Source organism: Halichoerus grypus, chromosome 11 (genome assembly GCF_964656455.1).
Source record: "Halichoerus grypus chromosome 11, mHalGry1.hap1.1, whole genome shotgun sequence".
Classification (NCBI taxonomy): domain Eukaryota; kingdom Metazoa; phylum Chordata; class Mammalia; order Carnivora; family Phocidae; genus Halichoerus; species Halichoerus grypus.
In genome coordinates this window covers 8,449,411-8,476,669 of record NC_135722.1, presented here as the reverse complement: position 1 = coordinate 8,476,669, position 27,259 = coordinate 8,449,411, and the positions used below count along the sequence as shown (strand labels likewise).

At 38.5% G+C, this 27,259-nt stretch overlaps 2 protein-coding genes across 4 annotated transcripts in view; one reads left to right on the top strand and one right to left on the bottom strand.

The window, feature by feature from the left end:
* The window catches only part of ATL3 (atlastin GTPase 3), a 63,740-nt gene extending 63,120 nt beyond the window's left edge, over positions 1-620 (bottom strand). Inside the window, exon 1 of the mRNA XM_036100423.2 lies at positions 600-620. The gene's annotated coding sequence lies outside the window, so the exon portion shown is untranslated. The remainder of the gene's footprint in view (positions 1-599) is intronic.
* Positions 621-810: 190 nt separating this feature from the next.
* Positions 811-27,259, top strand: part of RTN3 (reticulon 3) — a 62,347-nt gene continuing 35,898 nt past the window's right edge. The window contains exons 1-3 of one of the 3 annotated variants that reach the window (XM_036100414.2): positions 811-1,161; positions 15,135-15,191; positions 24,483-26,843. In XM_036100414.2, the coding sequence (XP_035956307.1) occupies positions 1,023-1,161; positions 15,135-15,191; positions 24,483-26,843 (2,557 nt within the window). In that variant the 5' untranslated portion in view covers positions 811-1,022. The remainder of the gene's footprint in view (positions 1,162-15,134; positions 15,192-24,482; positions 26,844-27,259) is intronic. The other 2 variants (XM_036100416.2, XM_036100417.2) reach the window with 2 other exon arrangements.

Below are 27,259 nucleotides of genomic sequence, written 5' to 3'. Positions count from 1 at the left end.
TTTAGGCTATGAATAAAATTCAATTATGTGTATTTTGTGCCCTATTCTCAATTTTTAATACCTTATCTTACCCTCCTTCATGACCGCAGCCAGGATGTTATCTCCTGGCTCTTCTTTTTCCTCATTAGCTCAGCTATTTTTTCTTCAAAATATGTCTTCTTTACCTGATAGCCTATTTGGAAGAAAGGACAACCTTAAGACCCAAGGTGGACTCCTCTTTGGGAACAGAAACAACGTAAGAATATGAAGCAGGTTCTGCAGCTGCATTGCAATGTGACTGGAATGAGTAATAGCTTTTCATTCTGTCTAGCATCTTGCTCCACCTACCGAATGGGAGACAGTGCCATCTCTGCCTCATGGTGATATTACGACACATCCACAAAAATTCATAAAGCACCTTGCAGAGTGGGCCTATCCACATTGTGGTTTTCACTTTTCATTGGCGTCACAGGCCGAAACGCATCAGACAATAGACATCCGCTCTGGAATTTATGGGGAAGACATACTCCAGCTAATGGAAGCAAAAGAAACTAATATCGTTAAAACACATAATCCGCCGCCCCTGAAGCATTCACAAAGAGTTGTAAAGAGACACTAACCTGCAGGGCCCCCTCCCACTTCGGCCGCAGTGGTAGGCGGAGCTTGATACTTGGCCACGCCCCTTGCGTCTGGTTCCCGGAGGGCACGGCCCACGCCGGCCTCCCGCGCGGATGCAGCGTGAAGCCAGTTTTGCCCCTCCTTCCCCGCAGGAGCGCGGAGGGACAGTTCTTGCGCTTGCGCCTTGCGTCGCTGGGCGCCTAGGCGCGACCGCCGCCCGCCCGGGAGCCTTTTGTGCGCCTGCGCGCTCGCGCTCCCGCCCTCTCGCTGCGCTCGGCTGAGTCAGTCAGTCTGTCGGAGTCTGTCCTCGGAGCAGGAGGAGCGAAGGGTCTTCTGAGAGCTTGCTGCTCGATTATTTTCTTTCCCCTCCCTCTCTCCCGCCCCGCATCTCTCTTCACCCCTTTCCTGCCCTTGCTCGCGCAGCCATGGCGGAGCCGTCGGCGGCCACTCAGTCCCCGTCCGTTTCCTCGTCGTCCTCCGGGGCCGAACCCTCGGCGCCCGGCGGCGGGAGCCCTGGATCCTGCCCCGCCCTGGGGGCGAAGAGCTGCGGCTCCTCCTGTGCGGGTGAGGCGCGCCGGGGCAACCCCGCCTTCGAGGGGCTTGTTTTGGGGGTCGGGGAAGGCAGATCACCTTCGCCTACTGGAGGCTTCAGCCCCCGGGAACGAGCGTCTGGAAAATGGGCTAAGGGGGAGGGGAGCGTAAGGTGGTGCAGACGGTGAGGAAATAACGGGGTGTGAGGCAAACAGGTTGGGGGCGGGGAGATATTCTAGGGAGTGGGCGTTAACGCCGAGGCAGGGTAGGTGGGGAAAAACAGCAGTTTGGGGGAGCCGTCCGCTGAACCGGGGTTTAGTGGAGGATTAGAGAGATTGAGAGGATTGGGGCAGATTGGTTGTAGGAGAAAGAACTAGTTACGATTTTGAGGGGATGATGGTGAAAGGGTTGCATTGCAGGTTTGCGGACAGATGTTGACATCAGAAATTCACGGTAGTCTTGCAAAAAAAAATTTTTTTTTGGTTTCCCGTGGGGAGGATCAGGAAGTTTCATGGAAACATGGTAGCCGTTTTCTATACTCTTTTTATCTGCTTGCTTTTTGTGTGTGTGTGGCTAGACTCTCTAAATGCCCGCTTTTCTGAGGCTCTGAGGTAAGAGGAGGCGTGATGAGAATAGCTCAGGAAGATTTGGGAGGGAGCAGCTGAGGGTCCAAGATGGATCCGTGGCTGCATCTGCAACACCGCCTGCTCTTCACTGGCGCGCCGTGGGGGTGGGGACAAGCAATCAGTTGCTTATATTCTAGAAGATAATAAGAGTCACGCCAAGCCATTAACAAACACATTTTGATTTCATGCTCTCTATGGGCTATTATTGATCCCAGTGTAACAAAAGGGGGTGTTTAGCGCAGAAAGGGGGAGGGGGAGAAAAATTAGACAAAGCAGGAGCTGGTTGAACCCCATTCTCCTATCTCTGTGAAAGACTAGGAGGGAAGCTGCAGGCCGCTTTTAGTTTCCATTGTATACGCGTTTGCCTGCTGGTGGGAGCTGGCTGGCAAGCTCAAGCTCCCCTCATGCAGAGATCTGCAGTGCAGATGCCTTCTTGAGGGGGAAAAAAAAAATGCACCCTGAGCAGGTGGTGGTTCTTAAAGGAACTCAGTCTTTGAAGAAAAGAAAAAAACCTTTTTGTCAAAAGAAGTGGGCCATAAGCCCGGGAGAGTACAGATAATTTTGCCCTGTATTTAGTTACCTTAAAGGATTTTGAGGGGTTTTAAAATACTTCACTGTTTCCTTTGCCAGAATCTCAGGTTGATGTAAGGAATGTAGAATTTCTGATCTTCACTTTAAATACATTCTCTAGGTGTTGGGTTTTTGTTTTTGTTTTAATTAATGTCTACACCCAAGGTGGGGCTCAAACTCACAACCCCGAGATCAAGAGTTGGATGCTCCACCAACTGAGCCAGCCAGGTGCCCCTTTTTCTGTAGGTGTTTTTTGAACAGTGGATTTCCACATAAGAGCTTTGGTACCCTTTTGGATTTTCCACTGTTGTTTTGGCCATTTCAGTAGAAACAGTATCAAAGGAAGCTTCTGCAAGGTCAAGATTAGCTGTCCAGATAAAGGAATGAGGCTGCAAATGTAGAACTCTTGTTCCCTTTAAACCACCAGCGTTTCTCCTCCAAATTTTTGGGTTCTGGGCAAAGGTCCAGATGAACAGCAGCTTCCCTATAACTTAGCAACTTGGTGTTTTGGATTTAATCACTTGTCATTGCTTACTGTTTGGTTGTTGGCCCTTTTGTACATAGCTTTTGATACTTCTTGATTTTAAATTTTTGATTCACCTGAAAAATAGATACTTTGTCTTAAATTCTTATCTATTGTAGATGTGTATTAATATTATCTAAAAAAGCATTAGTACAGTTCTGGTGGGCCTCATTTGTCAGGTCACTACTTGAAAAGTTTAGCTTAAGATACTGCAATGTGTAGTTATCATTCCATTGCAGAAGCTCTTCCCCTTGCAGAATATTTTCTCCATACCTCATAGGAAATGTCGTAGGCTTCTGCACTATGAAAATAAGATGAAGCTTGTTACTCCACAATTTAACCTATTTAAAATGGATATTTAAAAATCTATCTTGATTGCTTAAAAAAATCTACAAGTGTTGATGTCAACCTTCAGCTTCACATTCTTTCAGCAATCTCCGCTTGGTTTTAGAGACTTTCAAAAAGTAAAAGAAGTGGTCGATTGATGTCCTGCAGGAAAAAGTTTTGTCTCGATTGACCTATCCAGTAACAGCTTTCAGAAATATTAGTTCCTACTAAAGGTAGAGAATGAGTGATCGCACTCCCTGGTCTAGTGCCTCAGGGACTGGTGCAGCCAGCATTGTAATATGCTTGGAGAAGGAGGTCAAGTGCCAGAATTGGCTTTCCAGATTTCTGCCTTTGAAGAAAATCAAAGATCTCAAAGGCAGAAAATTGAGATTAAGGTAAAAGAAACTTAAATATTTGGTGTTCTTTTCAGGAGGAGAATTGCCTTTATTAGGCATCAAGTATAGGTACATGTCTGTTGTCTGAACTTTAAAAGTTTACTGTTTTTATAGCATTTGAAATTCTGTAACTTGCCAGCGACTGTTCTTTATTATTGCTATGAAAATCATGATGCCAGAATAAAGCTGCATTTCTTTTATCTGTTCATGGAAATTAAGTCAAAGCAAAAACAGCTTGCACAATTAAAAAAAAAAGAAAGTTTTTGCTTTATACTTACTTTCCTTACTCATGAAACCTAGTTGTCCTGTGTAGTTTTTATGGCACCATTTCACACTTTGTCCTATCATGTCAATCAAATGTGAGTATATAATTTGCATTTTTTGTCTTAACCCTTAGAAATCTACTTGTTCAGCACTGACATTATTATATTCGTGTCAGATTGTCAGTGGCAGTATAACATGGTGATAAACACACAGATTTGAGCTCCAGAGGCACAAAGATTTCAAGCCTAATTCTGTCTCTTAATTGTATGACCTTGTGCATATCATGAGCCTCAGCAATATGACCTAGGCAAATTTGCTTTGTGCCCTAAAATCTGAACTCTTATTGAGTAAAAATACCTAATATTTGATACATCTGTTTGCAGGTTACAAACTATTTGGACGTACATACAAAATAGCAATTGAATTACAAGTGAGAAATCATAATCTTCCTCAAGATGAAGTAATATCTGATAGGACTTCTTCTTTTTAAAAGTGAATCTATTTCAGCTTTTGACCTTTCACATTAATGTCTTAAAGCTACCAGCCCTTTCATTCAGCTAGTCTGTTAGAAGGGAGGTGGGGGGTAGCCAAAGTGTTTTGTAGATAGCTTGACATGACACCAATATGCTTAAGTATTGGGGTGCTTGGCTGGCTCAGTGGAAAAAGCATGCGACTCTTGATCTTGGGGTGGTGAATTCAAGCATCATGTGGGGTGTAGAGATTACTTAAGTAAATAAATTTTTAAAAAAGATATGCCTAAGTATTGTCTGCAGCATTCTAACCATAAGTGTAGTTCTGACACACTATGAACCTGCTGTCACTGGAAGCAAGAGTACAGGAGACGGCAAGAATGGTCGTGTCAATATAGTTTACATTTGCCTGTTGAGTTGGATGGTTTTTCTGTTTCCCCGGAATAAAAGGGTTCTTTTAATGCTTTTTTCCTCTTAGAGTCACATTCACAAATAATTTAACCATTCTGATCGAACAAACCAGGCTCATACATTTGACAGGTATACCTTAATCTTAAATTGAAATCTCTAGAGGATTGTTTATTAAATTGCTGGTAAGTGCATCATTTTTAATTTTTATGATTTTAGAGATGGTCTGAAAACAAAACAAAGTGAATATCATTGCTTTTATTGTATTCTATGGTAAGGAAATTATATATTTGTCCTGATATAGGACTCACCGCTTTTACTGTATTCTCTGGTAAGGAAATTATATAGTTGTCCAGATACAGGACTCACTGTTTTTGTTTTGGGGGCGGGGGGGGGGAAACGACTCACCTGTTTAATCCTGTTCATGTTTCAAGCACTTGTAAATGAAGTTTGGTAGTAAAGGAATTGATGACATGTCATTGAAGTTTAGGGAAAGTTGAATTTTCCAGTTTTGTTTGAGGTTGTTTGTTGTATAGAAAAGTACTTCTCTTTAGTAGTAATCCTGGAACTTACCGTTTTTGTAATTCCAAGTGGAATTATAAAGGCTCCAAATAAATGAATAACTATGCATATTTATTGTATGTTACTTAGCTTATAGTTTGTGTTTGACTTTATTGTTAATGGTGAATTTTTAACTGCCTCCTAAACTGTATAAACTTGTGAAAAATATATAAATTTCATAATAAAACTTTTTAGGTAAAAATTATCAAGTTGGCATTATGTTCATATAATTATCTCATTCAGAAGTTGCCCAGGAAACTGACTTACCTTTTATTCAGTTCATTTATAACAGCTGTTAATTCTAGAATTATTTTTGGTCATTGGGTATGCTAAAGATGTTTTGAAAAATTGTGTATGCCAAGTAATTTTAGCTATAATCAGTATTGCTTGTGATTGCATTCTTGAAGTCTTTTGCTGCATTTCCATGATGTATGTAAGATATGTTACTCTGTGAAACTGCAATTTCTCAGAATCCATTTAAATACTGTATAGGATTTGTGTTTTTATTTTGTTAGGAAAGGGTGTAATTGTCAGTAGGTAGCCCACTCTCATGATTTTTTTTTTTTAATTTCAGAGAAATGTACTTCTCTGTTTTCTCCAATCAACTGTTTTATTTCTCCCTGTAAGCACATCGCCATAACCTAACCAGGAGAGGTGCGAGCTTTCTGACATGTTCCTCATTGGCCGCTCGCCCTTAGGATATATTGAAGGGTATTTGGGGAAAATTTTTTAAGCAAAACTGATACAGAGGCCCTTTTGTCCTATTACCTGGAAGCATTTCAACAGTGAGAAAGAAGGGTCTTCATTTTAATTAGGAGGTAGAAATATTTGATTTTTATGTCTTATATTTGTGTATTGCTTTATGGTTTAAGTTTTGCCTATCCATTAACTTAATTTAACAAATGTTTGAGCATACAGTAAAGCTCTTTGGAAGATAGGCAAACAAAACAGATCATCTAGATCTCTGGAGGCTATATTTAATAGGAGAAAGCCTTATGTTATGTTTATCTGTGATGTAGGTAGTGATATAAGCCTCATTTTACAGATGAGAAATCAGGCTCAGAGAGATTAAGTGACATGCCTAAAGGTTTGTTGCTGTAACATTGAGGGTAGGATAAAACTAAGGGATTGAGGGCCCAATTCAGTTCTCTTCCAAATATACATACTGCCTGTCTTTAAAATTTGAAACAACATGTGATAAAAATCATTCGGTCACCCTCTTCACTTCAGTTACTGGTTGAAGTTAAAAATTTTAATTTCTGGTCCCATGCTTCCTCAGCCAGGTGCCTTTTTGCGCCACTTTTCTACAGAAACTTTCTTGTCACATTCACTAGCTATTTTCCACATTGTTAAGTCTGGTGGCTACTTCTCAGACCTCATCTTAAATGCCCTGTCAGCAGCTTCTGGTAAAATTGATCACTTGCTTCCTCATTGAAATACCTTTCTCATTTGTCTTCCACACCACCACATACTCTCACTGGCTGCTCCTCCTGTGTCCTTTGCTAGTTCTTCTTCTTCTTTTCTTTTAATTTAAGATACAGTTCACATAACATAAAAAGCACCATTTTAAAGTCTGTCTAGTTCCAGAACATTTTCATCCCCCCCAAAAAGACACTCTGTACCTGTGGCAGTCACTCTCCATTCCTCCCTCCCTCCATTCCTTGGCAACCACTAATCTTTCTGACTCTGTGGATTTCCTTAATATTGGTATTTCATATTGCTAATTCTTTTTGTCTCCCCAACTTCTAATATGTAGAGTACTCCAGGACTCACTTCTCAGAACTTTTCTCTTTGCATTGGTCTCATTTATGATATCCATCTTGTGGTTTGAAATACCATCTATAAATTGGTGACTTCCAAATCTTTATCTTTGGTCTTCATGTCTAATGGGCATCTCAAACTTACTGTGTCTAAACCTGAACTCCTGATCTTTCCTTTAAATTTATTCTTCTCACACTCTTGTGCATCTCAATAAATGGTCATTCGTCATCCATCTCTTGCCCAAATCAAAAATCTTGGAGTACCCTTGACTCCTCTCTTTCCTTCATACAACTATCAGCAAATCTTACTGATTCTACCTTCAGAATCTATCCAGTGTCTAACCATTTTTCTCCACCTCCATTGTTATCACCCTAGCCCAGGCTGCTATCGTAGCTTTCCTGGATTATTGCACTTACCTGCTAACTGGTCTTCAAACTTTATCCCTTGCCTCTTTTCAGTCTGTTTTCCGTACAACAGTTGGTGTAAGCCTGTGAAAAAATAAGTCAGATCATGTCATTCATGGGCAAATGTTCCAGTAGCTTCCGATCACACTCATCAGAGTCAACGCCAAAGTCCTTAGAGGGCTTTTGAAGCCTTATGATATCTGGCTTCAACCTCCCTCTTACTCACCCAGCTTTAGCCACACTGGCTCCCTTGTTGTTCTTCACACCTCAGAGTCTTATTTGCTGTTCTCTCTGCTTAGAATGCTCTTCCCCATTTATCTTTGCAGCTTTTCTCTCCCTCACCTTTGTTAGGTCTTTGACTTACCTTATCTAAATTGCACAAGAAAAAATAACTTACAGGCCTCCCCTGCTTTATTTTTCTTACCATCTGTCATAATCTTCCTATCTTTACATGTATAAGGTATGTAATCTGACTTACTTTGTTTATTGTCTGTCTTCCACACTAGATATTAGTTCCACCAGAGTAGGGGTTTTTGCTGTTTTATTCACTGCTCTATTTTTAATGTCTGAGCAGGACCAGGTGCAAAGCAGGCTCTCAGATATTTTTGAATGAGCAACCAATCATTTTTACTCAGCAACTAAAACTAGTCCTTGGTTCATAATAGGTGTTCAATAAATATTTATGGAATGAATGGAGAAATTCTATTCCCAGAAAAACATGCGTATAAACAAAGTATTGCATACGCTTTCACAAGGTCCATAGTGCGTGAACTACAAAATTGTTCATAGACTGCAGATTAAGAATGTTTGGTTTTTGAAAATTGAATTATGAGTTTTGCAAAAACTTAACCCCTTTGGAAATTGACATATCCACAAGAGTTTTTATGTAAGCCCATAAAACTATATCTGTGATATATATATCTTATGTTTAAGATTGGTTTCTTTTACTATTCTGTTTACTTCTGGACTCATGGTATTTTCCACTAATGGCTTTAATCCAGAAAAGTTTCCTTTTTTTTTTTTTTTTTTTTTTTAAAGATTTTTTATTTATTTATTTGAGAGAGAGAGAATGAGAGAGAGAGCATGAGAGGGGGAAGGGTCAGAGGGAGAAGCAGACTCCCTGCCGAGCAGGGAGCCCGATGCGGGACTCGATCCAGGGACTCCAGGATCATGACCTGAGCCGAAGGCAGTCGCTTAACCAACTGAGCCACCCAGGCGCCCCAGAAAAGTTTCTTTTTATAATCACTTGAATGCCACGTTTTGGTATGTTACAAAGAGACTCCATTTCTAATAAGGACTCAGTGGTAGGCTAGTCTGATGTGTCAGGATTTTTAAATATGTTAAAATAAGTTTAATTTCCATCTTATTCCTAACAAAATCTGAGGTTTTGATTCAATACATTGATCTTGAACATTATTTGGAAAAGGGTAAGACATTTCTAAAAGTATATGCATTATTTTAGAAGTTGGGTCATTAAGGGGAGCCTGGATGGCTCATTCAGTTAAGCAGTCTGCCTTCAGCTCAGGTCATGATGCCCATGATGCCAGGGGCCTAGGATCGAGCCCCGTGTAGCACTCCCTGCTCAGCGGGGAGCCTGCTTCTCCTTCTCCACCCCACTTGTGCTCTCTGTTGGCTATCTCTGTCTCTGTCTCTCTCAAATAAATAAATAAAATCTTAAAAAAAAAAAGTTGTGTCATTAAAATATTTGTAACCAATTTCCTATTTACACAGTCCATTTTATTTCTTTCTGTTAGACTTTCTAATTGTGTTTCTTTTGCAACAAGAATTCTGCTTGTTCTTCCTCTTGGACTGCATATACATTTACTCCATAAATGTACAAAGAAAGCCTTCCAACTCTTTTAGGGTTCAGAAGAGTTACAGTGGGAAGTGCTTAGTGACTTGTTTCCAGAGAGTACAGTGTGGAAGGATGGGAGAAAAATACTACCTGGAGAAACCAGGCAAACCATCTCAGCCAGGGGATCGAGGTTAACATCTTCAGTGATAAGTCATATTGATACCATGTACCCTTGATATGTTATGACAAGGATGGCCCTTTACCTAAGTGGTAATCTTCCCCAAAACTCCATTCTAACCATGAGACAAACTCAAATTGAGGGACATTTTGACCAATATTCCTCATATATCTATCTGACCAATACTCCTCAAAACTATCAAGATCATTAAAAGCAAGGAGGAAAGTCTGAGAAATTGTCATAGTCCAAAAGAGGCTAAGGAGACATGATGACAAAATGTGATACAGTATCCTGAATGGGATTTTGGGACAAAAAAAGGCATTAGGGAAAAATTAATGAAATCCGAATGAAGTATGGAGTTTACTTATTAGTAATGTGTCAGTGTTAGTTCTTTAAATGTGACAGATGTACTACCATATTAATGTAACTTGTTAACAATGGGAGAAACTGAGTGCTGGATATAAAGCAAAACTCTACTACCTTTGGGCCTTTTCTGTAAATCTAAAATTATTCTAAAATAAAAAGTTTCTTTGTTTTTTAAAAAAAGCCTTAATCATGAAATCAGAACTGCTTTGGACAAGGTAAGGAGGTCCTCTTTCACCACTAATAATATTCAGTGATACAGTGGAGGTCCTAACAAAAATACAAGGGAAAAAAATGGCATAAAGTTTGCAGGGGGGAAATTGGTCTGCCTATCCCTGGAATTCTAATAGGACAGTGGGTATTAATAGGCTCAGTTTAGCAGCTTCTACGGAAATGATATGAGTTGCCATCAGGAATTGTGGTCATGGGAAAGAGTGGAAAAACCCTTTTCAGAGAGCCTAGCTTTATAGGCAAAAAGGAAAACTGTAAGTGACAAGAATCGTTTAGTTTTTTGGTTTTGGTTTTTTTTTTTTTTTTTGAGAGCGAGCAAGTGAGAGCACAGCGGCTGGGAGGGATAGAGGGAGAGGAAGAAGCAGGATGCCTGCTGAGCAGGGAGTTACATGGGGCTCCATCCCAGGACCATGACCCGAGTCGAAGGCAGTTGCTTAACTGACTAAGCCACCCAGCCGCCCCATGACACAAATCTTTTAATAGTAGAAAGAAAAGGTGTTTGAAAGAGCTAAAGAATTTCTAATTTTCATTATATTAATTTTAGATAAAATTTCAAACACTACTTTTCCTTATGTATTGGAAGATGCTTTAATAATCTATAGAAACTATCAAAAAGGCAGACATTTTGAGGTTAAATATAGAAGTCATTCATCGTACAAAGTTGTTCCTAAAAGTAACTTTGCTGCTTTTCTAAAAATAGAGTTTGTAGGGGTGCCTGGGTGGCTCAGTCGTTAAGCGTCTACCTTTGGCTCAGGTCATGATCCCAGGGTCCTGGGATCAACACCCCCCACCCCCCCGCACCCCTCTGCATCAGGCTCCTTGCTCAGCTGGGAGCCTGCTTCTCCCTCTCCCACTCCCCCTGCTTGTGTTTCCCCTCTCTCTGTCAAATAAATAAAATCTTTCTTTTTTTTTTTAAGATTTTATTTATTTATTTGACAGAGAGACACAGCGAGAGAAGGAACACAAGCAGGGGGAGTAGGAGAGGGAGAAGCAGGCCTCCTGCGGAGCAGGGAGCCCGATGCGGGGCTCGATCCCAGGACCCCGAGACCACAACCCAAGGGGAAGGCAGACGCTCAACAAATGAGCCACCCAGGCGCCCCAAATAAATAAAATCTTAAAATATATATGTATATAGTTTTTATTCTGCTGGTGTTGAGGGACAGTTATCACTAAAATGAACAGTTCATTGGAACAGTATTTTCTCTGGGGGTTAGAAAATTCAAACAGATTTATTTGGTTTATTTTCCCCCCATCTCAATCAAAACTTGAGTCTCATGTCCAATCCAACGCACCTCTCTTCCTCTCCCCTCTATCCCCAACAATGTCTAGCACAGGCTTGACACAAATTTGAAAACCTTCAGGAGTGGGCCATTTGGTCTTTTTCCTCCTGTTTTTCCACTTCTCACCCACTCAATATGCTGCTGGAGAGAAGGGTGAAGAGGTAAGGCGACAAGATCTTATCTTACTGGTCTGATGGAGTTTTAAAATATAAACTTGACTAGAAAATTTTTAGGTAAGTAGCATACACATTTCAGATCAGCAGTATAATATAAGGACAGGTGATATGACTGGTAGAATGATAAGGAAAGGCACAGACTTTAAAGAAAAGTGCAGTTGTTTTTTTTTTTAAAGATTTTATTTATTTATTTGACAGAGACACAGTGAGAGAGGGAACACAAGCAGGGGGAGTGGGAGAGGGAGAAGCAGGCTCCCTGTGGAGCAGGGAGCTGGATGCGGGGCTCGATCCCAGGACTCTGGGATCATGACCTGAGCCGAAGGCAGACACTTGACTGAGCCACCCAGGCGCCCTGAAAAGTGCAGATTCAAGTACTGATAAAAGCTTTAAGTTTTTGTGGGTTTTTTTTTTTTAATCTTAAATGAGTTTTGTAAGGATTTCATTTAATATGTATATAAATATCTAGCTCAGTGTCTATCACAAATATTCAGGACTCAGTAAATGGAAGGACCTGTTTTCAAAGAGGCAGGATTTTTGGCGGGGGGTGGGGGGGTAGTTTTGACAGTTTGTTGCAGATTAGGGTCTTACGAGTATTGAAGATCTAGTGGTGTAAAGACTAAAAAGATTATTCACTCAAGATTTATTGAAAGACCTGGTAAGAGATCCCATTTTAGGTGTCCTTTTTCTCTCAAAGGTTGCTAACCTGTTCCCTGTAGAAGCGGGGAATCAGGTATGTGTTGGGAATTCATAATTCTGGTTTTTTTTTTAAGATTTTATTTATTTATTTGACAGACAGAGATCAAGCACAGGCAGGGGGAGCAAGAGAAGGAGAAGCAGGTTCCCCGCTGAGCAAGGAGCCCAGTGCGGGACTTGATCCCAGAACCCTGGGATCATGACCCGAGCTAAAAGCAGATGCTTAACTGACTGAGCCACCCAGGCATCCCAGGAATTTATAATTCTTGAAAAATGTATGTCCATAACAAAATTTAGGAAAATAAAAATACAAAGAAAATTAAAAATCAGCGAGTAGAACCACCCAGTTAACATTTTCATATATATTCTTTCATTTGTAACAAAATAAGCTTTTTTGAAATAAGAATACAAGTTCATTATTTTCAAAAACAGAGAAGAAAAAATATTTTTTTAATTTTCATAATCTACTCAGAGAGTAAATATCATTATCCCTTTTTCATCTTACATGAATTTGCATTTTTTACCAAAATTGGGTCATGTTGTTTAAGTTTTTTTATACTGTTCTTTTTTATTCAGTGTCCTATCAACATCTTTTAGTGTCAATAAATTCTTACCCACAGCACGATTTTTAATGAATAGTATACCATTGTATGGATATATGGAAACTTATTTAACCAGTCTCTAATAGACCTTTGCTAATTTTACTAACCAAATAAACTGATGCCAAGATTATGCAGTAGCTTTTCAGTTAAGTCTGTGCTCTACCTGCTGCCATAGTTCTTTTTAAAACACGTGATATTGTCAGTGTGTCACATATAGGATATAATCTAAATTTCATTACATGACATTTAAAGTCGTTTGGAATGTGGCAAGTTATTCCTTCTCTCCAGAATGGCTTCCCCTGCCGTGGTGACTTGATGACCGTTAAGACTAAGTTTACCATCTCTTCTGCAATGTACCCTACTGACCTGCCTCTGCTGCCTTCCCACACCTCATGCAGTTTTACTGGCTTGTATTTCTCCTTCAGTTATGTGGCCATAGCTGTCATCTCTGTATTCCAGTGCTGATACTGTGCCTGGACCTAGCTAATGATTACTGTGATTAATGATAATGTTTGATTTAATTAATAGCATTGGAGAATTAAGATCACCATTCTTGAGTTTAGTTTCCTGTGGCATAAATATGGAATATGAATACAGTGTGGTTTTGTGAGTTAGAAGATCTCATGCAATATTGTTGGAAAGTGTTACTCGTTATCTGTGTTTTGTATCAGAATAGATGCTGTGTATAAGAATTTGTATGTTGAAATTTTCCATTACGAGGGGGTGTTACATGGAGGTGGATAGTCAAGTTCATAGGATCCTTTTTGGCGTTCGGCTGAACTTATTAACATTTGGTTTTTCAGGTTTATTCAGATTTAAACTCATCATCTGGCAGAGATTTAATGTTGAAGGTAAATATAGGGATGAACCCATCTGGAAACATTAAAGAAGCAGAAATGCTTGCTTTAAAAAAGGAAAGGAGATGGGGCACCTGGCTGTCTCAGTTGGAGTGTGCGACTCTTGATCTCAGGGTGGAGAGTTCAAGCCCCACGTTGGGGGTAGAGATTACTAAAAACAAACAAAACAAAAACAACCAAAAAAGAATAGTTTTTCATTTGTAGTGGTAAATGTGATGCTTCATCTTAAGATAGTTAAAAAGTAGTGAATTTTTAAATTCTGGTCCTGAGTTACTGAACTGTGCCTGTGGTCTGCTAAATTCTGTTGCTGTTAATGTGCTTCGTATTTATTGACTAAATAAATTTGTATTTATCGATACAAGCTATAGCCCGGTCCTTTAAAGCAATCAATCTCCCTATTTTAAGTATATTTCTAATATTTGTGAAAACATTTTTATAGTTGCAAGGAAAAAAGGAGTAAAGGCCAGTATATTTAGGGGCACTTTGTGGGGGGGGGGCTGCTTTTCACATTCTATTTTTATTAATTTTTTCCATTTTTAGTGAATTATATGCTTGGTTTGTTTGTATTTTTTTTTTAAGGGCCAAAGGTGGTGGTGAAAAGCAAATCTCCCCCATTTCAGACCTCAGAGTCCCTTTTGCTAGCAACAAAGGGGGGCACAAGTATATACTTCTGCACTTTGCTTTTTTAATTTATCAACTGTATCAACATACATAGCTGTATTTTACTGTTTTTCATAGCAGCAAGTATTCCATTGTTTGGATGTAACTATTTAGTTTCCTGTTGATGGTCACTTAGAGTATTCCTAATATTTATAACCAGTGCTCTGATGAATATTCTCATATACACGGGTTTGTACTCTATGCTAATATTGTAGGTTAAATTTCTCGAGGCATAACTGGCCAAATTAAAAGAATAACTATTACTGGTGGGGACAGTACATGCATTTACAATTTTGATAAATGTTGCCAAATTTAGAGGACTATAATTTTAGAAGGTGGAAGATTTCTCGTGCAGTCCTATTTTCCTAATGGATTATTTGTGATTTTTTTTTTTTAAGTATTCAGGGTCAGCTTTGCATATTTGCCAAGTTTATAACTTCAAATGCTTGTATTAGTGACCATCTCTTCAAAATGCAGTTGATAATGGTTAAAAGCAAGTATCAGTTAGTACTCAGGTACCTATTTTTTCTTTCCCACAAAGAATTGCAGGGGAGTATCCTCTTTCTTGAGGTTATACTTGTTTAAAAATGCTAGAGGTTCCTCTTTTCTTTCTTTGAAGGTGAGAATATTTGACCAAAAAAATTGAATTGATTAACTTTTAGAAATGCATCTTGAAAATGAAATAAGATTTTGCTGCCAGGTGAGTGTAAACAGTAAATGGAAATAAAGATTTGAGTTTTCCCCTCTTGTTTAAACCCAATGAAATTATGATGCTTGGCCAAAAAAAAAGGAGAGTTGGAGAGTTAAAGTTAAAATTCCTGTGTGAGGTTGTCAAATTCTCATGCTGTATATTTTCTTTCAGATTCCTTTGTTTCTTCCTCTTCCTCTCAGCCTGTATCTCTATTTTCGACCTCACAAGGCAAGTCTGTCATTTTTTTGTGTGCATTAATAAAAGAAAAATGTTGAGAAAGAGGCTGTAACTGGGGATATGAGGCGCAAGTTTTCTATTGCTCCCAAACCCCTTGAAATAAAAACTACAAGCCAGTCCTTCATATTTAGTAGTTTGCTTTGGATTTCCTGTAAAGGTTAATAAAATAGGGTAAGACTAGGTAGGTGAACCCTTTAACAGCACATAAGCTTTAGGTGCAGTTTTGAGCATTTCTTAAAAATTAGAATTTAGAGCAGACAGAATTGTGGCTCAAAACACAACCCAGTGCAGGATGCATTTAACCTACTGATTCGCAGTTATGTCACTGGTTTGGAGAGATAGTAGATTTGGAAAAAACAGTATAAAAGTGTGCTTCCAGTGAACTACTAATACACTAACTTAGCTAGAGTACTTTAGTGTGAATTTATCTGAGATTTGTCCCAAGAGCGAGGCTGGTTCCAAAATGCCTAGGAACACTGAACAAGTCAGTTGACTTTTTGGCAAGCAAGGCTTGTTTTCCTAGAGATTAAGCTGTGGCTTTGTGGGGTTGTTTGTTTGTTTAATCTGCCAGCCAGTGAAGAAGGGAATCGAGTGTGATAGCTATATGTTTGTGGGGGTAGCACTATCAAGAATCTGTAAGAGAGAGCACTGTGTGCTCTGTCGAGTCGCACTAATAATAAGCACAGTTTCATTTGTCTGGTGTACTCAATCTAAAATATAGGTCAATGGAAAACCCTTATTTTAAAAAAAGGTAATTAAACTCACTAGATAGGTCTGAGAAGCCCTGTGCAAACAGATTACTGTCCCAGCTGGAATTCTCTAGATGCAAAGTCTGGATGCTGGTTTGGTAGGAAGACTTTGACCTTTTTTTTTTTTTTTTTTTTAAGATTTTATTTATTTATTTGACAGAGAGATAGTGAGAGCAGGAACACAAGCAGGGGGAGTTGGAGAGGGAGAAGCAGGCTTCCCGCTGAGCAGGGAGCCCGATGCGGGGCTCGATCCCAGGACCCTGGGATCATGACCTGAGCTGAAGGCAGACGCTTAACTACTGAGCCACCCAGGGGCCCCAAGACTTTGACCTTATAAGAATAAAAACATAATGGGATAAAGTGAATGTAGCATATTTCTTATGAAACATGGTAGATAATTTGTTGCTTTTAAATCAGACTGATAATATTAGGTCCCCCAGCCCCTTTGTAATGTGTCTTGGGTGAATTTGGGTAACTTGTGGGTCAAATCATGACCTTTGAAATTAAGTGTTTGCATTAAAAGATAGATATTTTGTGAATATTAGAAAAATAATTCAAACCTATAAAGTGACTTGACATCTGAAATCCAACCAGATTGATTTTTTAAAGAGTTTTTTTCCTTATGAGCAATTTAATAATTTAGGCAAGTAGGTATTACATGTAATCTACTCTGGAAGATAAACTGGTAAAAATAGCATAATGTAGATGGAACAAATCATTACATTTTCTCTTGTAAATATTTTAGATCTTTTAAAATACAATTCTTCATGGTTAGAACTTTCAGCCACTTTTTTCATACAGAAGGGGAATAATCGATATCCTAAATAGTGTAACAATGCAAGCCAAATACAACATAACTAATGTATGGAATGTTGACAAGATAACTGTTATAGCTTAAAAAACTATTTCATTCCTGTTGGGAAAAATTACACATACATTCAAATAGAATAGAGGTAAATAAGGATTTTGCTAATTAAAAACCAATGTTTAAGTAGGCTTCAGTGTCACAATGAGTATGAAAGTTTGTAAAAGAAAATAGATTTGCCATTTTTTCCTTTTTGCTTAAAAAGAGTTATTTAGAGCAGTGCAGATTCAGGATAATGTTATTGTTAAAAGAGTATTATAAAGAGGCAGTTAAAAAAGCCATATCCCTGAAGGTGTTCTAGTCTAGCCTCTATTACTACTAGCATTTTTCTCCCGCAGAAAAACACATAATGGAAAAGTAACCCAGTTGGTGCTGTACTTCATTGGCAGGTCTAGAGATCAACCTGTTGTTTGAGGAAACAGCTTGGCAAGTGATTAGGTGCATGCTAGAGTAGCCAAGAATGGTAGCTTCTAGTATGCCTTATAAAAAATAAGGAAAGAGGATGTTGGTGTCCTTGTTTAACTGGATTAACCCCTTGGGGAGAATTGCTGGGACCAGTCTGGCCCAATGCAGGGCTTTCAGAGTGCTGCCACCCAGAAGAACCTTGAGTGCATCACTGGCATTAACCCAACTAACTCCTCTGTCTCTGGCTTCCATAACTCTTAGCCACTTATTTAGCCTTGGAGAATTAGCCTTACTTTTATATATCTAAGCGATATATAGCAGTTATTAAATAGGACATTTTCATATTTGAGAATGACCTCTTCAATCCTGAAATAGTTATTATTGGTCTTCAGGGAGATGAATATACAAAAAACTGCCATTAATTTGGACTGAATAAAGGAAGGGCAGTTAAATTTTTCAAAAGAAAATTATGTAATATTTATTAAATTGTACTACTTTGAAGTAGACAGCTATTTAAGTTAGCAAAGCAAACTTTTTGACAGCTATTAAATATATTTGTAATGACAATATTAATAGAATAATCAATTTCTTTTTAAATAAGTTGTATTCCTGAGTAGGTCCTTTGTAGTCTTTTCTTATTGATTCCTTCTTTCTTATCAAGCAGAATTTAATTTCAGCCTAATCCCTAAGTGTTTCAGAATAGGGGAATAAATTTTAATGGTGTTTTCCTGTAATGTAAAATAAAGATATTAACAGAGGTATACGTGTAGGATGTGGCTCGTTTTTATTGAGCTTTTACTGTGTTCAGTACTTTATGTGAATTGTTTCAATACGCACAGCCAGTTTTATGGAGGAAAGGTACTAGCTCATTTACCAGTTGACACAGGTTTAAAATGGTGCAATAACTTGCTCAAGATCACAGAGTGAGTAAGTGACAGATGTAGGACTCCAAAGTCCATACTCATAAACACTGCCTATGATAAAGTATATTAGTTGTATTTTAGTGTTTGCAGATATTTTTAGAGATGTCATTTTGAGGTTAATGTTACAATCATAAGAGCAGGGGAAGAGGCAGAAATTCTATTTTAACCATATTACTGCTGTTAGTGATGTAAATTTAGTATCATCAGGGGGCTCTGCTCCCTCCATGAGCACAAAATCAAACTGAAATTTGGTTTCTACTTTTGAAACCTTTGATAAGAGTGGAGGCTGAAAAATACGCTGATTTTCTTTAGAAAACATGGAAGAAAAGTAGGTAAAAATAAGATGGGAAAGAGAGGAACCTGAAGAACTGGAAGCACCTTTGCAGTAATGAACATTTGCATTCAATTTGAGTAATGCAGTAGGCATCTGGAATAGGAAGTTAGTTAAACACTGAACTTTGGGGCAGGCATTTGAGGGAAAAATTTGCCAGTTACAGCCTTTTTTTTAACAAAAGCAAAACATTTTTCTTTGTACAGAAGAGACTTTTTGTTTAGGATTAGCTTGGCTGCAAGTGTCTGCTGGCTAACTTCCTATTTTGATGCTGTGGCTGAAAGTTGCTGATACTGTTTTGCACGAGAATTTGTCTTTCCTTCCTGTTTTGTGAACATAAGAAAATTCAAGTGTAGGAAAACCTATACCTGAATATTTCAAGCCTCCCTTGTATGAATAAGCATAGTATTTCTTTGCTGATGTGTATGGTTTTTCCATGTTACAGCTATCCTTTTAATTAAAAGTAATGAATTTCCTTAGTGAGGAGGGTTGGAAAGTAACCAAATGGTATCTAAAACAGGATTCTAAGCTATTCACTCTTTTTAGGAAGTACTCTGATAATAGGATATAATATTCATTATTAATTACTTATTTCTAGATCACACTGTTTTCAGTCATTAAGTTACCAACACCTGAATAAAAATATTAAGTCTTTTTTGAAAAGGCAGTTTGGGGGACAAGAAACAAAGTAAAGAGAAACTATTTTGAAGGATAGAGTAAACAATATATGAAGAGATTTTTTCAATTCGAGTGTATTTACTTGATGTGAACACAGTATTCACTTGGAAGTTGATTTTTCATCATGTCATTTTTAACTCCCCACCTTGTTCTGAGAGATAAAATACTGCAGGCAAGGAAGAGGGAAAATTCTTCCTGAATTCCCACACCTTATTCTCCAATCAAATGGAGCTTTTGCCTTATTCCAATCAAAATTTCGAGTTACTATACTTTAAACTTAGTAGATAGAAGTATTTGAAGCAGGCACAAAAGGACCACCCATGCCCTACTAAACTGTAAGCTGTGCTTCTGGACAAGGACAGGGGCAAGAGTGAGAGTGAAAAGCGTCAGGCTCATCTCCTGTGGGATTTTTACAAGACTAGAGTTCTGAAGTACAGCTCAATTTTTCTACCTTTCTAAAATTCATAAAGTTCTGGTTTTCAAACCAGGTTCATTACCTAGGAAACTTGTAATGCAGATTGCATCCATTTCAGGAAATTCTGAGTCAGTAAGGCAGAGAGAATATATGAAGTACTGGTAGTTCTAAAGTTTGAAAGGGAGTGTAAAAGACATCATCCAAGACTGTTTTTGTGCCAGGTTGTTATATTGTTCAGCTAGTTGTACATTGAACTAAAATTACTTTGGCCTTGGTGGTGGTAAAATGAAACATTTTGTTCAGAAAAAGTTATTTTTTCTTTCAACCTTGCCTTCAATTTTTTTATGTGTTGGGCCATCTTAAATGTCTTTACCTACATAGAATCCAGTATGATTCTTGGAATGCCATAGGCATTTGTTTTGTAATAACTGATTCAGAAGTTGCATCACCCAAATTTTTGAAATAGATAAAAGCTCTTTAAATTACTTCCTTTTATTTGAGAATGGTAGGAGGGAAAAGTGTCTAAAACTCTGAATGAGGATTTATATACTCTCCCCTATCAAAAAAGCATATGATCTGGAGTCTCTATGTCAGGAGATTTTTTTTTTTTTTTTTTTTTTTTTTTTTTTTTGAGAATGTGGTGTCTGGGGACATTTACTGAGGATTTACTAAGTGCCAGATAGTGCTCTAAGAACTTTTCACGTATTAACTCATTTAATCCTCACAGCAATTCTCAAGTTAGGTGCTTTAGTATCACCGTTTTTTAGATGAGATTAATCAACTTGCCAAGGCCACACGATTAGTAAGTGTGATCAAATGATTTTGCATCTTTTAATAGGAATTTTTGGTCTGGGAGCGGTCTAGAAATTTAGACTGCCAACTTAATTTCCTAGTCTTATTTCGGATAGTACACTTCACTTAAGTGGAGACTTATAAGTATTTAGACCTTAGGAAGATACGGGTAAGCAAACAGCTCAGTACTGGATAAATTTGGGAACATTCTCATGATTATTATGGGGTTATGACATTTTTCACCTCTACCATATATAATTCCCTTTTTTTTTTTTTTAAAGATTTTATTTATTTGACAGAGAGAGACACAGTGAGAGGGGGAACCACAAGCAAGGGGGGGGTGGGAGAGGGAGAAGCAGGCTTCCTGCGGAGCAGAGAGCCCGATGTGGGACTCGATCCCAGGACCCTGGGACCATGACCTGAGCCAAAGGCAGTTGTTTAACAACTGAGCCACCCAGGCGCCCTATAATTCCCTTTTTTAACAAACTTATTAGGTGTATAGAGCCATACCATATTTTTAAGTAATTAGAATTCTTGAAAATGAGTATGCACATTAAATCCTATTACAGCAAATAACTAGAAAATACTCATAATGAGGGAATTTTTTGACAGACATCGGTTTTGAGTAATGTTGAAAGTCTCTTGTAGTGCATGTGAACGGTTGGATCTTTTGAAAAGGGAAAGGGAATGGACATTTTCTGAGATGTAAGATGATCCAGAGTCATTCTATCAGGCAGTTTTACAGTGTATGGTATTTTAAAAACTAACAACCTTCAAACTCCCTGGCGATTTCTGCTGTTTTACAGACTTGGACAACACCAGTGACTATTAAGTGCCATACTCACTAATTGGAAGAGTCTTTGCTTATGGGAGCTGTTCTAAAAAAGGCTTAGTAGATTCTGGTCTCGTTCTATTTAATGTTTTCATGCCTTTATAAACTTTTTACTTCCAGCCCAGTTTTTTCCATTGTCTCTGTACAAGTCAGCTCTGTCCAAGTTTGTTAGGGTTTCAACTAGCCAAAGAAACTTCCTTTCATTTGCTGAAATTCTAAACATGATAATTAAAGTTGAAGCACAGATGAGGATGCTAACTTATTTTGCTACATGTGGGAAAGCTTGATTGACAATGGTGAGAGCTAGTTCCTGTATCTCACAGCCTCAGAGAAATTAATGCAGCATTGAGCTCTGTTTGCACCCTAGGCTAACCCCCGAGAAAGCACTATCCACTCCATATATTGTCACAAAATTATTAGGAAATATGACTAAAGTTATTTTGTGTGCATAATAGTGACATCATATTAAAGAGTCTTAATTAAAGAATGTTATAAGTTTTATTTATTGCAGGACTTGCTAGTATTCTGAGAATAAGATTTCTAACCTAATCTTCTAGCTTTACCTCGGATTATTATATACCTAACTTAAAACTTTTGGAGTATTAAGAGTTCAAAGAAGAAAGGAGAGAAACAAGGCTTGGAAAACTGACAAGTTTGTGTCCTGACAAAGCATGTTAGAATGGTTCCACCATGCGTTTTCCCCCAGTAATGTGCACATTCTTCTATTAGCATTCAGGGTAGGTTGCTTTCTTTTTCTTTTCCTTTTTTTTTTTTAAGATTTTATTTATTTGACAGAGAGCACAAGTAGGCAGAGCAGCAGGCAGAGGGAGAGGGAGAAGCAGACTCTCCGCTGAGCAGGGAGCCCGATGCAGGGCTCGATCCCAGGACCCCAGGATCATGACCTGAGCCGAAGTCAGACGCTTAACCGTCTGAGCCACCCAGGCGCCCCAGGTTGCTTTCTTTTTCATTTCTTCAGGCCCACCACCACCACCACATCATCACTTTACTTACTGATTTTGCTTATTGTCTGTCTCCTGCTCTGGGTGCAGGTACTCTTACAGCACCACAAACTCAAGGATCTTTTGTTTTGTTCACCTTTTCATCTAGTTTCTAAGGCAGTGTCTGACACATGTAGGCACTCCATTAATATTTGTGGAATTATTAATTCATTTTGTCCACTTTTGTCTATAAGATGGCTGGTCTAAATTATCTGATATCTCAGTCTCTATAAAATATATAAGCCAAGCATTCCCTGTAAGGTGGAGTCAGTTTTGATCATGTCAGAGTTCCATTCATGTTTGAAGGGAGGGGTTCCCAGTTTTACCTTAATCCAGATTTAATCCATTGAATGTTTCATGGTAGAAACAGTAACCAATAAGTTCAGTAATAATAACATAGCTCAGATCATGGAATATTTCTGATTTAAATGTAGCCTACAAATGAACTACTAAAAATGTAGTTATTTAAATTTCAGGGTTTTGAACCTTTTAATCTATAATTCTGAGCTTCATTTATATTGTCTCCTTAATCTGGTCTTGCTGAGTACTAAATAACGATACTATATCATACTGTATAATGATAGATGCAAACCATCTTTACTACATTAGAAATAAACGTGAATTGGGGCTCCTGGGTGGCTCAGTTGTTAAGCGTCTGTCTTCTGTTCAGGTCATGATCCCGGGGTCCTGGGATTGAGCCCTGCGTTGGGCTCCCTGCTCAGCGGGAAGCCTGCTTCTCCCTCTCCCACTCCCCCTGCTTGTGTTCCCTCTCTCGCTGTGTCTCTCTCTGTCAAATAAATGGATATAATCTTAAAAAAAAAAAAAAAAGTAAATGCGAATTACAGCTTGCTTCAAGTATTTTCTGTCCCACTAGTACAGTTTGTACCACCAAACTGTGTTTTTCCTCAATTTACAAAAACTTTTTCCCCCAATACCCAGATAAAAGTTAAACTGTTCTAAAGGTCATATCCTAGTACATGAAATTTCAGTGATGTGTTGAAATAGAGGAACTTTATCTGGCATTTGGAAACATTTTTATAATAGTTAAATTTTATTTTTTGGAGTAAGATATTTAGTTTTTATTTCTTTTCAGTCTTATGAAATGATTTTGAATAAAGTCACAATTTTGCTTCTATTATTCAGCTTCTCACATGAAAAAGAATATAAGCTGAATAAAAGTAATCCCATAGGTTTTTCTCTTTCATAAATTCACAGTTACTCATTCACACTCAAGGCAGTGCTGTCCTGAGCCTGCTTAGGTCTCACCTGGCCAAACAGTCTTTGATTCACTCATTTGGAACTATTTATTTAAGACTTACTTTGTTCTAACTCCAGAGATAACAACAGTGTGCAAGAGAGACAGCACTTACCTTGGGACAGTTGTTTTGATCTTTTCTTCTGGAAAAACTTGCTAGATTGGAAAGTTGGAAAACAATATGATAAATCACTGGCTGTTGTAGTATTAATAACTAATAAGATTTAATTAATGTATTACTTTTAGAAGGATATTTTCTCTTTTAAAAGGATTTCTGGCGTTAACTCTTCTTAACCACAGAACAAACCTTACCAGTTTGCACAGTTCAATGTTGGTTAAATTGGCAAGTTCGTGCAAGAGATTTTGGAGCAGGCCAACCATTTCATACTCTTTAGTTTAAAATGAGGCCATCTGTACGTGAGGCCAATCTTCCCTGTGGATAGAATAGAATAATTCTAGTCTGATTCTTAGGCTCAGGAGGGATCCACTGTATCTCCTAAGAATCAAAAAGAACTGTGGTCACTTTTTTTTTTCTTCTCAAACTGTCAGACTATAACAGTGGATTTGTAGAAACTCTGTGTACTGAATTATGCAGCTTACAGATGAGAACATATCAGTACTTCATAATATTGAGTTGTTATGTATGGATTACATTGAATAGCTCTACCAGGAAAAAAAAAAAAGGAAAAAAAAATTTCCCCAGATTTCCCAATCTCATTATATTTCTTTATGCTCTACTTTTACAATGGAAAAAGTAGACTGAAAAGTATTTGTCATGAAAATTTTTTGTCATCTGCAATTTGTAGCATGATAAAGCTTTTCTGTTTCACTCTTGGCACTTTTATGCATGTTTTATAGGTTAATTGTTGATCATTGTTTTGTTACGTATTTACGTGTGTGTATGTATATATACATCCTGTGTGTGTGTGTCTATGTATATATGTAACTTGCAAAATGAAAAGCATGCTGCTTGGCCTGACTAGCTAATGTGTGATTGTACCTGGTAAACAAACTTTTTTCTTTCAAATTCTGACTATAGAGGGATTGAGCTCTCTTTGCTCTGATGAGCCACCTTCAGAAATTATGACTTCCTCCCTTTTTTCGTCTTCTGAAATGCATAACACTGACCTTACAGTACTACATGGAGAAAAAAGCAAAGTGTTAGGCAGCCAGCCTATTTTAGCCAAAGGAGGAAAAGACTGTTTGGATCTACTAGATGTGAAAAAGATGGAAAAGCTTCAAGGGACTAGTAAAGACATAGCATACTCCCCAGTTTCTGTTGCAGAAGGAGTTCAGTGTAACCGTCCTTCCATTCCGGTCAGTTTCCCTGATCGTCCTGCTTTTCTCTCAAAGGAAGTTGGTCTAATGGAACAGCAAATAAATAAAAATCAGGAGTCCAGGAACCCAAATAAGGTACCAGGTACGGGTGATGAAACTGGCTTGGATGTTGATGACAAGTTCACTTTGCTAACAGCCCAGAAACCACTCACCCAGCAGCCTAAGGCAGAAGGCATTTGTACATATTCCTTATCCCCATCTGAAGTTTCAGGAGGTGGTATTTTTGAAAAGGATTCCCCTGAGTCACCATTTGAAGTAATTATTGACAAAGAAGCATTTGACAAAGAATTTAAAGATGCATGTAAGGAGAGCACAAATGATTTTGGTAGGTGGGCAGTGCACATTGATAGAGAATCGTCTGCAGACATTTTGGAGTCTAATGACAAATTATTTCCACTGAGAAGTAAAGAGGCAGGGCGTTACCCAACCTCTGCGTTGCTCACTAGACAGTTTTCGCACACAACTGCGGCATTGGAAGAAGTGTCTAGATGTGTGAATGATATGCATAACTTTACTAATGAAATATTGACTTGGGATTTGGTTCCCCAAGCGAAAGAAGAGAGCAATAAATCTGACTACATCACAAAAACTACAGGACTTGATATGAGTGAATATAATTCAGAAATCCCAATTGTAAATCTTAAAACTAACGCTCACCAGAAATTTCCTGTATGTTCTATTAATGGGAGCACTCCCATCATTAAATCAGCAGGTGATTGGGCACAGGCATCTCTCCCACAAGAAAATGCCGTCACGGAAAAACCTATGCCAGACTGTCTCCATTCCACAAAGGAAATCAGTATCAAAGGTGTGGGAGGCAATGTGCAGAAACAAGATAACACACTTTCAGAGTTACCTGGATCTCCTTTTGAGAAAAGTGTCTCTTTGGGTTCTGGAGTGGCTAATGTGAAAGTGGTCTTACCTGATGGCCATGTGAAAGGTGAAATGAATTGGCGGAGCTCTGTGTTAGGAGAAGCCACAGAGGCTGATAGTTCTGGTGAATCTGATGACACAGTAATAGAGGACATTACAACCAGTATTTCATTTGAAAGTAACAAAATTCAGGCTGGGAAACCTGTTTCCATTCCAAGTGCTATTGTAAAAAGAGATGAAAGAGAAATCAAAGAGATTTTCAATTGCAATAGGGAAAATAAAACATCTGAAAACTTTGAAGGGCCAGTCAGTGGCTCTGAGGCAGCGCAAGTTCAGCCTGATATTCTTGAAAGGAGTCCAGCTGGTGAGGCAGCGTGTTCACAAGTACCTGATCTGAATGGCACGTCAGAAGAGGTGGAGCAGTCGGGTAGTATGAGTGAAGTTGATCCTGAAAAGCCTGTTGCAACCGAGAACCGCAGACTTCCTTCAGCTCTGTCTCCAAGTGTTCTTCCGGAGACAGAATTCTCACTAAATGTGACAACCTCTGCCTATTTGGAGTCATTACATGAAAAAAGTGTTAAAGGTGCAGTTGATTCTTCCCCAGGGGACCTGATAGCAACCTTTACAGAAACCAGAGAGGAAGGAATTGTAGATAAAGGTGCAGGAAATGCCTTTCAGGCAACATCGGAGAAGACTACAGACTTTAAAACAACTCTTGCTGTGGAAATCTTGCATGAAAATGAATCAGGTGGTTCTGAAATTAAACACAGAAAAAGCAAACACACTGAACAAAGCAAAGAAACTAATGAAAGTACGGTTCTGGATGTTTTCCCTGCCCAGGGTACTCCAGCAGCATCTCTTGACTTAGAACAGGAACAGCTCACAATCAGAGCACTTAAGGAACTGAGTGAAAGGAAGGTTGAGAAGTCAGCTTCTGTACTGCATAATGTAGAATCTTCTCCTGAAGAAATACTCAAGCAGACTTTCACATGTGATCCAGAATCTTCTTGGCTTCAGAGATCGTATGATGTCCTAGAACACACAGAAGTTAATACTGGATCTGATCTTGGGATTTCCAAGAAGCCCACAATTAGCAAAGAAACTCCTAGGGTAGATACTATTTCGAGCCTTAGTAAGACTGAAGTGGTAAACAAGCAAGTCCTAGCAAGACTTCTCACAAACTTCTCAGGTAATCATTTACATTAGAAATACTACATGTGATTAATTCTGCTGTGGTTGATTACTTACCAGAGTGTCATTTTTCTAAGTCTCTGATTTTATATCACCAAAATTATGGCTAGAATAAAAACAACACTGCATAATGGGGAAAGGCAGAATTTTTTTTTGTGGTTGCCTGATTTGTTTTTCTTATACAAATATTTCCCAAAGCAGTAGACCACTTGTTAAAATTAATATTCTCTTTAAAACATTCTTTATGCTTCAGGTTTTTGGTTTGTTTTTTTTTCCTCAAGGTTCTGCTTTCCTTACAGGTTGGCCCTAGAGCAGTTGCTGCGTTAAGAATATCATTAGGCATTTATTTATTCACAAAGCTTACTTTTAAATCTCCATAATAGTAGCACTGCTTAGCACTTGCGTTTTTTGCTG